Here is a 15,075-nt window from a genome sequence, read left to right on the forward strand (position 1 = left end):
GCCGCCCGTGCCCGCCGCCCCCGGGGCATGGCCTGTCTGATGGCCGCTTTCTCGGTCGGCACCGCCATGGTGAGTGAGCTCATCCTTCGCCTCCGGGGCTTGCTTCTGTTTTCCAGGAGATCGAGAAACGCACAAAGACCCGCACCCTCCTTCCTGACACCAGCCCCTGTGTCCCCGGGGAGAAGCCCGGTTCCCACTGCCCCCAGCCCTGGCCACCTGACGCCTCGGGATGCTCCTTACACCGGCAGGGGACGCGGGGCAGGCGGAGGGGCCAGGAGTGTGCGGGAGGCGGCCGGCAGCCCCACAAGTGCACAGATGGCCTCATCTGGGCCCCCTCCGGGTAGGGGCGCAGGCCTGGGTTCCCGAGCGCACTGGGCAGGGTGGCAGCTTGGCCGGAGGGAAGGCGGGGGCGGGGGGTCCTCCCTCCCTTCCGGCGCGCGCGGCCTGAGCCCGGGGAGCCCGCACTCCTTGCGCCACCCTCCGGAGTGCCGGGCAAGGTCTGGGGGAACAAAAGAAGAGGGCTGCTCCCTGAGACCCCGAGTCTGAGCTGCCCCCGGCACAGCTGTCTCCCTAGGGACAGCCTCTCTGGGACCTGCTCGGGAGTGGGCGGCGGATTCCGGGATGGGGGGGTGGGCAGCCCAGGGGCGAGCCTGGATACCTGCAGGCCACCTTCGCTGTACCCTGGAGAGCCCAGGGTGGGGACCGGGACGCGGATCTCCTGCTGCCGAGAGCGCCGGCTCCGTGGGGGGACCCCCGGGTGCTGGCAGATTCAGTGCTAGACACAGTGACATCAAGTGCTTAGTCCCACTGGTGGTCAAAAGTCTCCTCCGGCTCCTTTTTAAGAGCTCCATAAGCTCACATTAGGAAAAACAACAACAACAACAACAGCAATAACAAACTAACCATCGACCGGTAGTCCTAGGGCCTTGCATTTTTATGCCTAGCACACCGACATTGCAGTTAGGTACTTCCAGACTAGATTTCAGGTCACCGAAAGTACAAATAGGAAGTATTCCGTTTTCCAATCCACCGCGTCCTCCCCATCCACCCCTCTCTCTATCGTCTGTGGATTTACTATCCTGCTAATTACCCCCCATGGGCTGTAAGCCCACGGTGCACAACACGCACCCCCACCCTTCGCCTTATTTCATTTTTAGCATCCTGTGTTTGAAGTCAGCAGGGCTCAGCAGGATTTGACCGACAGTTACCTCTTGCCTTGAGCCCGAGGAAAAAAAAAAAAAGCAGAACTGGCTGTCTGCGCATGCTCAGCTCTCGCAACTGCATCCTATGCTCCAAACAGGTTACTGTAGAACACATACCGAACGTCGCCAGCTCATTATATAATGGTTTTGTGTAAACGGATAGAATGGGGCCGCAGACATTTTCAGGACGTTGGTAGGACAGGGGCCGGTGGCAGGGGGACTCACTGGCCAGGTCCCCTCTCTGGGCATGCCCTGCCTTCATTACTTGGCTCTCACCTATAAGGGGAGATGAAAGCACAAAAAGGTAGCCCCTCCTCACTTTTGCTTTTATCTGATTGAATGTTTGGGTAACACTTGGCATTTCTTCCTCTTACAGTCACCCATGTCTTTGGCTTTCCTAAATGATGTGAATAATGGAAAATTAAGGAGATCATTATTGTTAGATGTAGGTAAAGAAGGTTTCAGATCTTTAAGATGCTGGGTAAGTCGCGAAGTCCTTTCAGAGCTGCAAAAGTGGTTTATACATGTGGAAAAATAGTGAACCAGAACGTTCTAAGGCATTGATGATTTTAGGTCAGGAGTTTTCAATGTTATGTTATAGTTTGATGCGGACCCACAACTCCAGTGTTCTGTACTCAGGAGACTCTAATGGCGGGACTCATTTTTTTCAGAAAACATTGTTTTGTTTGAAAATCATTTTCTCCCCCCAAAATCTTGTAATTCTTTTAAATTAAAAAATTTCTACCCACATCATAAACAAAGAGCACTTGAGGGAGCCCCGGGGTCCTGAGCTCTTCCGTTGCCCCCTGCTCTGGGGTCCCAGCCGGGACTGAGGGTCCCAGCCGTGAGAACCTGGAGAAGCCGGCTTAGAGGATGGGCAGCGCACTGGCCCTGAGCTGGGCTGGGAGGGGAGGCACGAGTCCCAATGGGACGGTGGTATTTGGAGCTGTATGAGGTGGCTTTGGTGACGGTGAGGTCACAGCAGTGAGCAGACAAGGAGCACGTGCCCTTTGCTCCGGTAAGGGCGTGACATTTGGATTCTTCTCCCCAGGGGAATGGCCTTGAGGCTTCTTGGCTAGCACTGTCCTCTGATGTGGCCAGGGTAGCCGGGAGGGACCTGCCCTCCAGTTGAAGGAGCCACTGGTTTCAGGTGGGGACCAAGCCTAGCAGCGATGCACGGGAGAGAGAACCGAGAGAGAAGTGCATGCCTATCCCTGGTGCCTGCGCCTTCTCCCCCTTCTCCTCCCTCCCCGTGAGCTGCGGGAAGAGGTTTTCCTCTCACTGTGTGTTCCTGGGTAAACAGAGTGACCAGACTCACAGTGGACCGGTGGCGGGGGGTGTGGGGCGGCTGCTGACTCTTAGAGACCTTCCCCAGCTAAACACGCATCTCTGTATATGCTGACTGATATCAGCACCCAAGAAAATATTCTCATGAATGGCAGGCAGTAACAATCCAAATGGTCTCCTCAGCACTCAACGCCCATGAATGGACGTATTATTATTTGTGCAGCACACACCGTGTGCAGATGGGGAGGTCAGGGGCAATGCTTGCATAAGTTAGGGAAACATACAATGAAAGGGAACCAACGTGCAGGGAAGATGTATTTGTTTCATTTTTAATGAGCTCAGGAGACTAAGGCCCAGCTAGCTGTAACCTACATTGCGGCCGCTCTCATCTGAGGATGTTTCCAGAGAGCTGGTCTATTTCAGTGTGACAGCCACTGCCTCTCATCATGCAAGATTTCCTGATTTTATTAATTGGGCGAGGTCATTGGACACCCAAGCAAGAAAGGTGGGTAATGGTTGGTTTGGGGTGGGGGACGGATGGTATGGTTTCCTCAGTTCCTTGTGGATTCCCCTACAATGGGAAGGGGCTGGGACGACCCAGGGTCACCCACAAGTCGCCTCAAGACAGCGAAGCAATGTCCGAGTGCCCTTAAGATGCTGGCTGGGGAACAGGGCACAGAGAGGAAGTCACATAGAGTTGGACGCTGCCTTGGCCACTCTGTAACCGTGGGGTCTAGGGTGGAAGGCAGAGTCTGTGCCTCAGATCCCAACTCCACGCGGAGTGGGAGATGGTAAGACCCCCTTTGGGGGGAGGAGATAGGAAGGGACATACTCTCTGCAGGCTGGAGTTTCCTGGGCCCGTGTAATTGCTGAATCAGTGGTCACTATTGCTTGTAATCACTTACTTGATATGCAGAAGGCATCATTCTTACTACTTTAAATGACAAGGCCCTGACTCTGGCTGCCCCCTCCCTCTCTCCTTCTCTCCCAGCCCGGGTTAGTTACCCAGCTCTGTCCTGCCCGCCTGTCCACCTGTCCCATCCCCACTGCCACTCGCTGGTTAAGGCCACTGTCACTTCCCATCTGCACGGGGAGGCAGGAGACGGTTTTTAACTACAGTTCCTGTCCGTTACCCCCATTTTAGATCCCTGGGTACCCCCCCCCATCACAAGGACTTGTAGATAAAGTATAAAACTCTTAACAAGGTTTGGAAGCTCTTTAGTGCAGACTTTGTATGTCTCGCTGGTTTCATTTTACCCTCCCTCCGTCCTCCCCACCACCTGGAAGGGGGTCCAGCCTCTGAGTTTCTACCAGATCCCCGCGGCGCCCCTCCCTCCTGCCACGGGGCCTCCGCACCTGCTGCTCTCCCTCCAGCCCCTCCGCGGGGAGCGTCTGAACAAGCACCCTACCCCCACCTCAGGCTCAATTTCCTCAGAAGAGCTTTGGGCTGAGTGCCCCCACCCCACCCCGGGAGCTGCTGCTGCTTTGGGGGGCCCTCTGGGTCTCTGCACATGGCCCATTATAGCTCTTGCCTCCTGGCATTGTGGTTGCACGCATTCTTGCCTGGGGCCCAACCTTGAAGGGAGCCTGCTGAGGCCACTGACTGTCCGCCTGACTGCTGCCCCAGGGCTCTGCTTGGTGCGCTCCTTCCTGAATGAGCGAGTGAGTGCGCAAGAGAATAGATGGCCTTGAGTCTGGGGGGGAGTCAGACCCTCATCACAACACGGGTCCAGTGTCTGCTGCAGGCCGAGAGCAGTCAAAGCCGCCCGCCCCATACTCCTGTGGGCTTTGTCAGAAGAGGAAAGAGGCCACCTGCCCCTGGGCCCTCCCCAGGGCGACGCCTGTGGTGGGTGCCGAGGGGAGAAGTGTGGCAGGGATGGGCCGTGGCAGCTGGAAGGCCGGGGTGCAGGTCCTGGGGGACCCCGGAGAGGGCTCCCTGCTCCCGGATGAACACACAGGGACGGGGGACCCCCAGCGTGTGGGTTTGGTACCAGACATTTAGCCTTTCCACTGAGGTGGCAGATGGGGGGTCAGTGGGCTGCGGGGACCAGCCCTGGAGCTCACCGCCTTCCCCACGGCTCCCCCCACGGCCCCCCGAAGCCAGAACTGGCTGTGAAGCTGCAGCAATGGCATGTGTCCCCCAAGGGGCAGGATGGGGTGCCCGAAGGGATGGCACTGCTGTAGGTACTGGGGTGGCATTGCACCTGCTTCCACGGCAGCCGAAGCCCAGAGCTGGGCTAGAGCACACTCCCATGATCCCTCAGGAGGCCCGGCGCCGAAGGCACTGGGCAGCCCCGGGCCAGAGGCGGCGTCCAGCAGCTTCCTCCCAGGGGCTGGACGGCCACGACCTCAGGAGTCTGTCGTCAAACCTTCCGGACTCTGCGTCGGGAACCAGGGAACCGACTTATGTTTGTATTTGAAGCATTTCACATGCTGGGTGCCAGCAGCTAACCGAGCTTAATTTTCTCAGTTTTACTTTGCACTTTAATTTTTATCCACAGAATGTTAGAGTCAGTGAGCTAAGTTTTGATTTCAGTGAGTTAAGATTTTCAGAGGTAGGAGATGCCCGGCAGGGTGTGTGTGTGTGTGTGTGTGTGTGTGTGTGTGTGTGTGTCTGTGTCTGTGTGTCTGTGTGTGTATGTGTGTGTCTTTCACTTAAACAGCAAAACATTTGCACACATCACAGGAACTAGAAATCTTGTGCCCACGTCTCCCTCCCCTTGCCTGTGTGTGCTTCAAATATTTGAAGCCTTCAAGCCCTCCAAGACTTTCAAGCCTTGAAATACCACAGTGGAAACTAAGTCAGCTCTCCAAAGATACAGTCACGTACCCTAGAGTCACGTGCTCTGGCGGGGGGAGAGCCTGTTTGGCTGCTAGGATCGGTAGGGCTTGTAGGCGTATTTATGCACGATCTGCTCTCTGGTTTTGTTCTGGGTTTTGATTAGAAACAATAATGATCAAGAAGCTATATTGGGGGCCTGGGTGGCTCAGTTGGTTAAGCGTCTGACTTCGGCTCAGGTCATGAACTCATGGTTCGTGGGTTCGAGCCCCGTGTCAGGCTCTGAGCCTGTTTCCGATTCCGTGTCTCCCTCTCTGCCCCTCCCCTGCTCATGCTCTCTTTCTCTCTGTCTCTCAAAAAATAAATAAAACTTAAAAAAAAAAAAGGAGAAGCAGCTACTGCCTCTAAAGGAATACCTAACAGACCTAGCGGAAACGTGACAGGATGGGTCTCGGTGGGCTCTCCCTCTCCATCAGGCTGACTGTCCTCACCGTATGGAGGAGAGTGGCAAGGCCCACACGTGCGGCCCTGGGGGATGTTCTTCTTTGATTGGAGAGACGGGCAAGAGGAGCAAAGCATCACACCTGTCGGCCCCAGGGTGTGCATTTTGGGGGCACCTGCAGCACGTTGATCTGTTCGGGGTGGCCAAGCCATTAGCTGACGACATTCCTTTCCTCACATCAGCACTCTCAGATCTTGGCACATCTGTACCAGTTCAGTTGGCTCCCATTGGACGTTTTGAAAGCCAAGGCGGCCACGACAGTTCAGGTCCTCGGACACTGCAGGGCAAGGAACCCTTGCTCGTTGATGGTTCGATCCGAGGAGACGTGCTGGTTTGAGGGCTCAGGGCCAGCTCCTCAGAGCGGCCGTGTCTCCACGTCCCCGTCTGCATGATAGAGGGAGACACAAACCCCAGCCGTCCAGCCTGCCAGGGCTACCGTGAAGAGGCCATGTGAGGGAGGGCGGGAAGTGATTCAGAAAACGTGCCAGGAAGACACGAAGGCCGACTTCCACGGGCCCGACACCTGACGTCTATGAGCCTACACAGGAAGGCACTAAAGGAGCCCATTTTAAATAAAACGCTTTCCATTGTACATTTCTTAGGAACCCACGCCTCTTTACTGGGGTTTTTAACGAGTGTTAGATGTAAATAGATCATTTTTTTAAATGGCGGCCAGTGTTTGAGTCTTTGAGACAAGTGATTCGTTTATTACAGTTTTGGGAGATTTTATGACTCCAAAGTAAGACTTTGGTAGATTAGTTTAGTAGTCTCTCTTGGCAATCTTTTTTTTTTTTTTTTTTTTTTTAACGGAAGAGGGCCGACAGATCCCTCCAGGTCAGAACCGTCGCCGTGATCGTCGATGCCCCCGCCTCATGGCCGGGCCCCTCGCTCTTCCCTCCGCAGAGCTGTGACCTCTCTCGGTGCTTCCTCCCCGTTTTTCCAGAACGGCAGCAGTTACTCCGCAGCCATGACGGAGCCCAAGTCCGTGTGCGTGTCGGTGGACGAGGTGGTCTCGGGCAGCATGGAGGCCACCGAGACGGACCTGCTGAACGGACATCTGAAAAAGGTGGACAACAGCCTCATGGAGGCCCAGCGCTTTTCGTCCCTGCCCCGCCGGGCGGCCGTGAACATCGAGTTCAAGGACCTCTCCTACTCCGTCCCCGAGGGACCCTGGTGGAGGAAGAAAGGTAGGGAGGCCGGTCGGGTGCGTGGTGGGGCCGGGGGGAGCCTGTGGCGGAGGGGACAGGTGTCTGGACCATCTGGGTCCGGGAGCCAGGGGGTGGGGAGTCTTCCCACCGGTCACTGCCACGGCCAATTTCTTTAGGCCCAACTTGTTCTCACCTCTACTACAAACAGCTCGGATCTGAGGACTCCAGATTTATGGTGGCTCTTACAGTCTGATATGATTGCAGACTTCCACGAGGGCTGGCCCGTGTCCGAGTGTGCAGGCTCCTGGTCCCCGGTGGCCATTCCTGTACGCCCTCCGAGAGGGGACTCTCATAACGTTTCAGAGCCAAAAAGGAAGGCAGGTGCTCCGTCCCAAGTTTGAGGGACTACAAAGCAGTTGTGACCTAGAGTGGCCTCTCGTTATGAGTGGTGCTGGTGGGCTATCAATAAACTGTTATCAAACGAGCCCCGGAAATAAGAACAGGAGAGAGAGAAAGGATGGGGGCTCAGGTATTTGCCGCTGCTCGTGGCTTGTAACGAGAATTGCCAACCCACAGTATTTCGAGTTTCCCTAGCAACCTGGGTGTCCCTGCGCTAGCTCTAGATTTCCAGAGCGTGTGGAGTTCATGCCTCCCTGGGCCAGAGTTTCCTTTTCCAGCCTGACCTACTTCTTCCCTCGGAACTTACTCTGCCTGCCCCGTGCTCCATGCACCCATCCTGCACCCCCCTTTCAGGCAGGTGGGGGGCCGGCTGGGAGAGGACGCGGCACACATCGCCAAGGGACAACAGCTCTTGGTTTCTACTCAGTCACTTATAATGGTGTGTGGCACCATGACGGTGACTCAGGTGCCACCAGAATGCCGTATGCAAGGATTCTCAGCTCGAATCCAGAGAATGTTTCTTTTTGAGAAAGACCCACCAAGACATGCTTGGGTTTCATTTTGCTGTGTCTCCCCGTTGTCACCTCTGTTTTGTTCTCCTCCCTGAGGCTGAGCCACCGAGTTTGTCAGCGTGGGCACTCTGGGCTTGTGAGCCCGGTGTCGGGACCGTGGCTGAGTGGCCGCGAGAGCCACATCGCTCATTGGGTAACTTCTGTCTGTTTGTACAACGGAACAGACCCTGAGCCTTATCGATGGCGGAATGCACATTGCTGTCTGATACTTTCGTTATCCAGGTTTGCCAGGCGGGTCAGAGAGCAGGAAGCTCTGTGGCAGGCTTGGGGGTGGGCCCGTCGTGTGAGCCGACTGAAGTGTCCGCGCAGGGTTACCTTTTCCTTCTCACCGTGAACAAGAGCCTTCAGGGAAAACCTTGCCCAACCACGGCAGGGCCTTGGTGCGTTGGCTTGATCTGTCCTTGGGACACATCGCGGCACACCGTGCGAGGCAGAGATGGGACTGTGCGCCTGTGATGTGTGGCCGGACGTCCCGGTGCGCGGACGAGTGCCCCGTAGGAGAAGGTGGGCTGGCAGTGCAGACACGCATACAGCGGAGAGCGGCAGAACCTTGGTTTGGAACCCAGCACGGCACGCGTTCTGTGTTTGTGAGGATCATCTCCTGCTCAGATCAGGGGGCACATGATCCCTGCGTTCTCCCCGGGTTCGAACCGGTCACCAAAATTGTCAAAGTGAGCCTGCGGTGACGGCCTCTTCACCAGGGAGGGAGGGGCCACCGCGGTCTGTTCTCGGCCTCCAGATAGGCACTTGCCCTCCAGTAACCTGTGTGGGTCTGGGAGGGGAGGGGCAGGAAGCGAGGCCCGCCGGACCTGCCGGTGAGTCAGAGAGTCAGGACCGGAGGGGAAGATGGGCATGATCGGTCTGCTGTGTCTCAGTTGCCGGTTTCTGAACCAGCGGGGCCTGATCTCACCGTCTGGCTTCCTTCCCTGCTCCCCACAGGGGCACCTGCTTCCGCTTTGCTCCCCCTGCCCTTCCCCCGCTCGGTGCCCCATGGTTTCCTTTGTGCTTGGTACCCTGCAATTCAGAATTTAGATGGTTTTCCGCTCCCCATGAACTGGGCGGGGGTGGGGGGACTTCTCACTGAGTAGAAAGGAAGGCGAGTGGTCAGGGGGCTTGTCCATGCACCTGAGCCAGTCAGCAGGGGTGGTTTCTAACTAGCCTGGCTGCAGGGCCTCAGGGTGCCAGGGTCTCCATAGCCACAGGGAAGCAGCATCCGTCCTGGAGGCTCGGGGCCCACAGGGCCTCACTGCTGGATGTGTGGCGGCTTGGCTGCCCCTTTAGCTGGGAAGCCAGAGCTTCTTGAATGAGGGAAGTTAGCTGCTGGTGTGACTCTCGCTCGCTACCTCCTCGCCAGCCGGCTCCGGACCCCGGAGCACCGCATCTGGTGGGCTGGGAACTTGGGGACATCCCTGTCCAGGATGAAGCATGAAAGCAGGCATTACATCTGGAGGCACAGGCATCGGGGTCCCTGGGGGTATGTGCCCTGCTCCCATCCCGCTGGCCTCGTCTTCGGTGAGCCTGCGCCTTCTCGGGGTCCGTCTCCTTCGCCCTCAACGTGGGACCCTGCCTTTCCCGATTTTGTTCCCCGATTGCTGGCGGTGCCTCGGCCCCAGCAGTGGTGAGGCGGTGCTGGGAAGTCAGCGCCAGCCACCCCGCGCTCCCCCTCTTCTCTTTGTGGCCCTTCTGTATTTGGCATCACCCTTGGGTGACACTGAGTGGCCAAACTTTGGGGCAGGGGCTCTTTCTCTTACTTCTCTCTCCATATTAGTTTCGCTGACTGGTTTTTAATTTTTTTTAATTCGGCTTTTCACGGTGTGCTCCTTGTAGCGATCGCACGGGCGTCTCCCACATGAGTTCCGGAGGGCCCAGGGGTGGCACAAGGTCAGAGCGGAGGCTAGACCCGCAGTCCGACTCCTGCTCCAGAATTCTTTCCGTCACAGAGACACGGGACTGCTCTGTAAATTCCACATTTCTCCCAGAACCGGGCGCTGGGACACAGCTTGGCACAGAAGCTGCAGCAAAGCTTGGCGTTGCGACGAGAATAATATTGTAAGCTCCTTACGATCGCTTCCAAGGATCTTCTTCCTTCTTCGAAATCCTTAGAAGGAAGGTGGCAGGTGAATCGGTGGCATCATTTGTAAGATGTCAGGCACCGGTCATTTAAAATCCATGAGCGTGACAATGGCCAAGCACCGAATATGGCGTTTCACAAAACATCTCGCATTTTCAATTGTAGTAACATTTTCACCATATGATTAATGATGTCTTTGGAGGAAAAACGAAAGCACGTAATAGATTCCTCGTAGGGAACATAATTGTGAGAGGAAGTGTGCTCAGGAGGACGCAGTTGGCCCCAGGGATGGTCACACCGGCTTCTCATACGGTAATGACTCTTCCCCGAGGAATTCACTCCCGGAGCACAAGTCGATGGGACCAGTGATCTGCCGCAGTGTGGACGCTGGCCCCGTCACACAGGCCATTGTGTCGGGGACTCGTCAGAACAGTCTGGCCCAATGGTTCTCATTCACCCCCAGTGAGGCTTACATTGAAAGCAGCTTTGGCGGTGTTGGGAATATTCGCGACCCCCTATTAAGAACAGAATCCACGTCATGAAGTCCGTGGGTGCACGTGCCCCTGCCACAGGTGGGGACCAGGACAGCTTACAGTGAAATAGCGTCTCCTGGCTTTGGGGGCCCCTATGGGGATGTGACCTACCGTAATGAATGGATGCTTGAGGTATCGGAGAATGCTGCTCTCCAAGGGGATCCGTGTCACTTCCATTTGTAGAATTAATGTAGTTTCTTTTTTTTAATGTTTTTATTTTTATTTTTTAATAGTTTATTGTCAAATTGGTTTCCATACAACACCCAGTGCTCTTCCCCACAAGTGCCCTCCTCCATCACCACCACCTCTTTCCCCCCTCCCCCTTCCTCTTAGAATTAATGTGGTTTTTGAGGCCGCTTGGCTCTGGGGCCAATTCTGCCCTTTCTCCTTGCGAGATCCCTGAGGCGCAGAGACAAGGCCCAGGGCCCAGGAGCACAGAAGACGGCCCTTGGAATCAGGTCTGTACAATTTGAAGCCAAGGTACCACAAGGAGCCTGGCAAGCTCCTGGCCCTGAGGTGGCATGCCACTGGGCCACCACGGCCCCGACGTGCCTCACCCCATTTTATGACACCATTATGTGTCACCTTGACGTTAACACCGGTGTATTTTCCTTTTAATTGGTCAGCTGGCATGTCCGTCCCCTTGGCCATTCATAAGGACTCATAAAAGATTGCCTAGGCCCTTGGAGAGACCCAGCTGTCCTGTCCCACCACCAGGGAAGTGAGGCTGATGTGCGTGGCATGCTTTCACCCAAACAAGCGACACGATTCTTGGAAATTCGATACATCCCCCCATGCTTACCTTGTGATGAGGCTCAGTCTCAGGCTGGTGGCTGTCTGACGGAAGGGCATAGAAGTACTTCCGCCTAAACCCTACCTCCTTGCCCCATATGAGATGGGATTAACCATTCTGGGCAAGTCTGTACCAGAGCACTGGTCCTGGTTTGGTTCTGAGCTTTAAACATGCGTTCCTCAAATCAAGGTTTGCTTTCTCTTACTTTCCAAAGCTGCCTCACGGGGCCTGCCATGACAGGCTGGCGACCGTGCGTGGAATGGGCCACTCACAAGTCCCTTTCAGGAATTCCATTAAGGGAAGACTGGATTCCATTCCAAGGGCTGGGCGGCTTGATACAGACCACAGGGACAGGGGTCGGGAGGGAAGGCTTGGAGAGGAGGGCTGTGGGTCTTTGGAGGGGTGGGCTGCTCAAGTTCAAGGGGGTACATAGTCCCCACCACAAATGAACGGCCTCTGAGCTTCCTAGGAACCATGGCGCTAAGGTGGATTTTCTTCTGGGCACAAAAGAAAATTGTTTTGAGTACTCGGCCTTTGCCTTTGTCTGAGGCTGTGGCCAGTGTTGTCGTGCAGAGTGGTGAACCTGAACCTTGCTCACCGGGCTCGTGCTTGAGGCTGGGGTGTTTACAAAGGACGCCCAACGGCCCCACGGCCCTACGTGGTGGTTGCCGTGGTGAGTCCAGACACTGGAGAGCGCCGCCCTTCCCCTCCGGGGCCAGTCCCTAGGCCCTCAGTACTTGGTGGCTCCCTGGGGCAGGCAGGCTGGCCACCCACTCAGGCCCTGTGGCGGTGAGGTCTTCTGGAATAGTTTTGATCTTCTGTTTCATAGACTCTGAAAGAGGCTTTGAAAGACAGGTTGAGAACGGACTGGCTCCCACACAGAATCACGGCAGATAAATGTACAGTGACCGTGTTCACAACCGGAAGGGTTTGCCAATTCACAAGGAGAACTTTTGATGCCCGGGGGTCAGGATGCTCCCCGTCTCCAGCTGGCACATCCTCTGACCTTGAGCACCCTGAACGGGAGCCGGGGCCCGGACTCGGAGGTGCGGCGATGGAGATGCGTGGGCCCGTCCGGCTCGACGGCCTCTGCAGACGTGGCTCAGGTGGCCCGGCCAACGCTGGCCTCGAGGCTTCCTTTTCTCCTTCGCCTCCATTTCTGGCCACGCTGTCACCTTCCCATCTGCAGGCCCTTTCTCCGGGCATGCTAACCTTTTCTCACTTTCCCAGAGAGTTCGCCTTGTCCTTGAGCCATCTGGTCTCTTCGAAGAGACTTTGCAGGGCTGTGCCCTGCTCAGCGGAGCGGTGTCGTCACTGTTTCGCTTCCTGAAAACACTCTGGCCACACTTGTTTTCACCTGCCGCCCTCCCTTGGCACCTTGGACATGCGCGTATCTTGAGAACCCTGCCTTGAACTAAGATCCTCTGTTAGGAACCAGAACCTGATCTGCCACGGCCAAGGTAGAACCTAAGGGGAGATTTCGCTGAACATGAAACCATTTCTGTTGTTTATAAACAGGCAGAGAAGAAAAATGTTTAGTAACCATATACCTGCTCTTTTGAGTTCCGTTCTGGAATCAACAGAGCTGCTCGTTTAAGGACCAGAGTAACCACGTGGTCAGACTGCATGGGACCTGTGCCATGCAGGGGTCCGCAGAAAGGTCGTGGAGTCTCTGCCACCCCCCACGCCGCCCAGCTTCCAAAACCGTTGTAGGAAAGTCTACCTTCAAGGGCAATGTATCTAATACGGAGCGTCTGGCTCATAATATGAGAAAAGGCACCAAGAGAGGTTTTCAAGGTCAAGGGTAGAGGCCGATGTGTCTGCCGGGAGCCAGTCTGACCCCAGCCATCAGTTTCCTTCCTCACTCTTCAGCTGTGATGTGGGCACCTGGTGCCCTGTGGGGTAAAGGGCACTCGATGTCAAGATGAAGACATGTCAGAGTGACTTCCAGACTCTTACTGGATCTACGTGAGGCCTGTATTTAGAGTCCGAACCTTGGGGGGGCCTCTGAGCTCCCTCAGGCTGACCTCTTACCTGCAAGGAATCTTCCTTGCTGCATCTCCACCCCCACCCCCTCTCCGCCCCTGCAACAGGTGGCCAGCCTTTCTCTGGGCACTGCCACCTCCCCTCCCTGGGCAGCCAAGTCCTTGCAAGCATAAGCATGATCTAATTCTTAGAAGAGGCCTCTGCTTGTTGAACTGAAATCTGATTTTGAATTCATCTGTTGATCCCAGTTCTGCTTTTTGGAACTTTGCAGAACACCTTATAATCTTGGTCTTGAAATGAGCTCACACATCAGGACGAGAAAAACCTAACCATGTACAAAACAGCAACCAAGTGCATCAAGGCCAAGGACGACGTTGAGGAGGAAGAGACAGAAGCATGTGGCTCCCAGGGGGCAGGACAGTGAGCAGGAGCCCCCTGCCCAGAACGTTCTTGCCCTCGGTTTGCGAACTGAAGAGAGGACGACCATGCAAGGTCTCCTTTCTGTTCCTTTTCCTGTTATAAGGCAGGCGGCATGCTGGCCCAAAAAGCCCCTCACCTTCATGTCTCAATGGCCCATCTTGAAACTGAATCTTTTTAGCAGGAATTTTATGGGATTTCTCAGTTGTTATTTCTGCCCTCCCACTGTTTTCTGGAAGTGTTTATTTTTTTAATACAAAATAACTGTCCACTGAGGAAATCAGGTTGGCTTTTTATTTTTAAAAAAAATTTTTAATGTTTATTTATTTTTGAGAGACAGAGTGAATGGGGGAGGGGCAGAGAGAGGGAGACACAGAATCTGAAGCAACTCCAGGCTCTGAACTGTCAGCACAGACCCTGACGCGGGGCTCGAACCCACAAGCTGTGAGATCATGACCTGAGCCAAAGTCGGACGCTCAACTGACTGAGCCCCCCAGGCGCCCCAGGTTTGGCTTTTTAGAACATTGTGTCCTTAAGTGCTCCTGGGAGAGTCGTGGGGGCATCTCTGTCCCGGCATCCGACCCAGGGGTGGTGGAAGTTTCCAGGAGGCACATTTTGGATTGAGGCTTAAACGTCAAGTCTTAACTACCAGTCTCTCAGCAATCTCCACTGAGAATTCCCCTCCCCCTGTCGTGTCCTAGGCCCTAGGAAAATGAACTGTGTTATCTCTGCCTGTGACATACACAACCCCAGACCCCAGGGGCAGCTGAGCTGCCACAAAAGGCCCCCCGACCTCCCGGGGGAGGGGGTTCCCAGATGTTCTTCATGGGCGAGGTTCAGAGGGACAGTCTCCTCTGTCCCGTGTAGGCTCTCTGTCCATGTGGCTAGGGACTGTCCTGGGCACCCCTGCCCTGCCCTCACCCTGCAGGAGGGGGGTGTCCGGCCACCTGCCCTCCTCCCAGGCGGCCCTTCCAAGGGCTGTGAGACTGGCCTGTTACCAAAGAACCAATTCATCTTGGCCAGTGTTCACCTGCAGGTTCTTGGGAAAATGAGGTTCAGGCCATCGGCCTAGTGGAGGCCCTTGGGGCGGGCTTTAAATATGGAGTAAAACCCTGTCTCTTTCCTGATGTGGGGGCGGCGCTGACTCTGCAGGCCTGCGGGCTCATGGTGGTGGGGGGAGGTGACGTGTGCGCTGTCCCCACCAGGCGGCCCGGACGCACCTGCTCCCACAGGCAGATCTAGCCGTGGGTCTGGCGGAGTCGGCCTGGAAGATTTTCCTGTTCCTTAAGGAACCCTAATTCTGAGTGGCTGCTGGAGGAGCGCGGGGCCATCCCCAGCGCGCGCAGGTGCGGGCGGGGCAGGTGCGCGCACCCGCGCGTGCGCAGT

General features: G+C 55.8%; 1 protein-coding gene across 3 annotated transcripts in view; it reads left to right on the forward strand.

The window, feature by feature from the left end:
• Nucleotides 1-15,075, forward strand: part of ABCG1 (ATP binding cassette subfamily G member 1) — a 68,412-nt gene that overhangs the window by 11,126 nt on the left and 42,211 nt on the right. For 2 of the 3 annotated variants that reach the window (XM_029938890.1, XM_029938891.1), the window contains exons 1-2: nucleotides 7-69; nucleotides 6,714-6,957. In XM_029938890.1, the coding sequence (XP_029794750.1) occupies nucleotides 28-69; nucleotides 6,714-6,957 (286 nt within the window). In that variant the 5' untranslated portion in view covers nucleotides 7-27. Of the gene's footprint in view, nucleotides 1-6; nucleotides 70-6,713; nucleotides 6,958-15,075 lie in introns of those variants that run through there. The other variant, XM_029938892.1, reaches the window with a different exon arrangement.

This window comes from Suricata suricatta, chromosome 5 (assembly GCF_006229205.1).
Source record: "Suricata suricatta isolate VVHF042 chromosome 5, meerkat_22Aug2017_6uvM2_HiC, whole genome shotgun sequence".
In the NCBI taxonomy this organism is placed as follows: Eukaryota; Metazoa; Chordata; class Mammalia; order Carnivora; family Herpestidae; genus Suricata; species Suricata suricatta.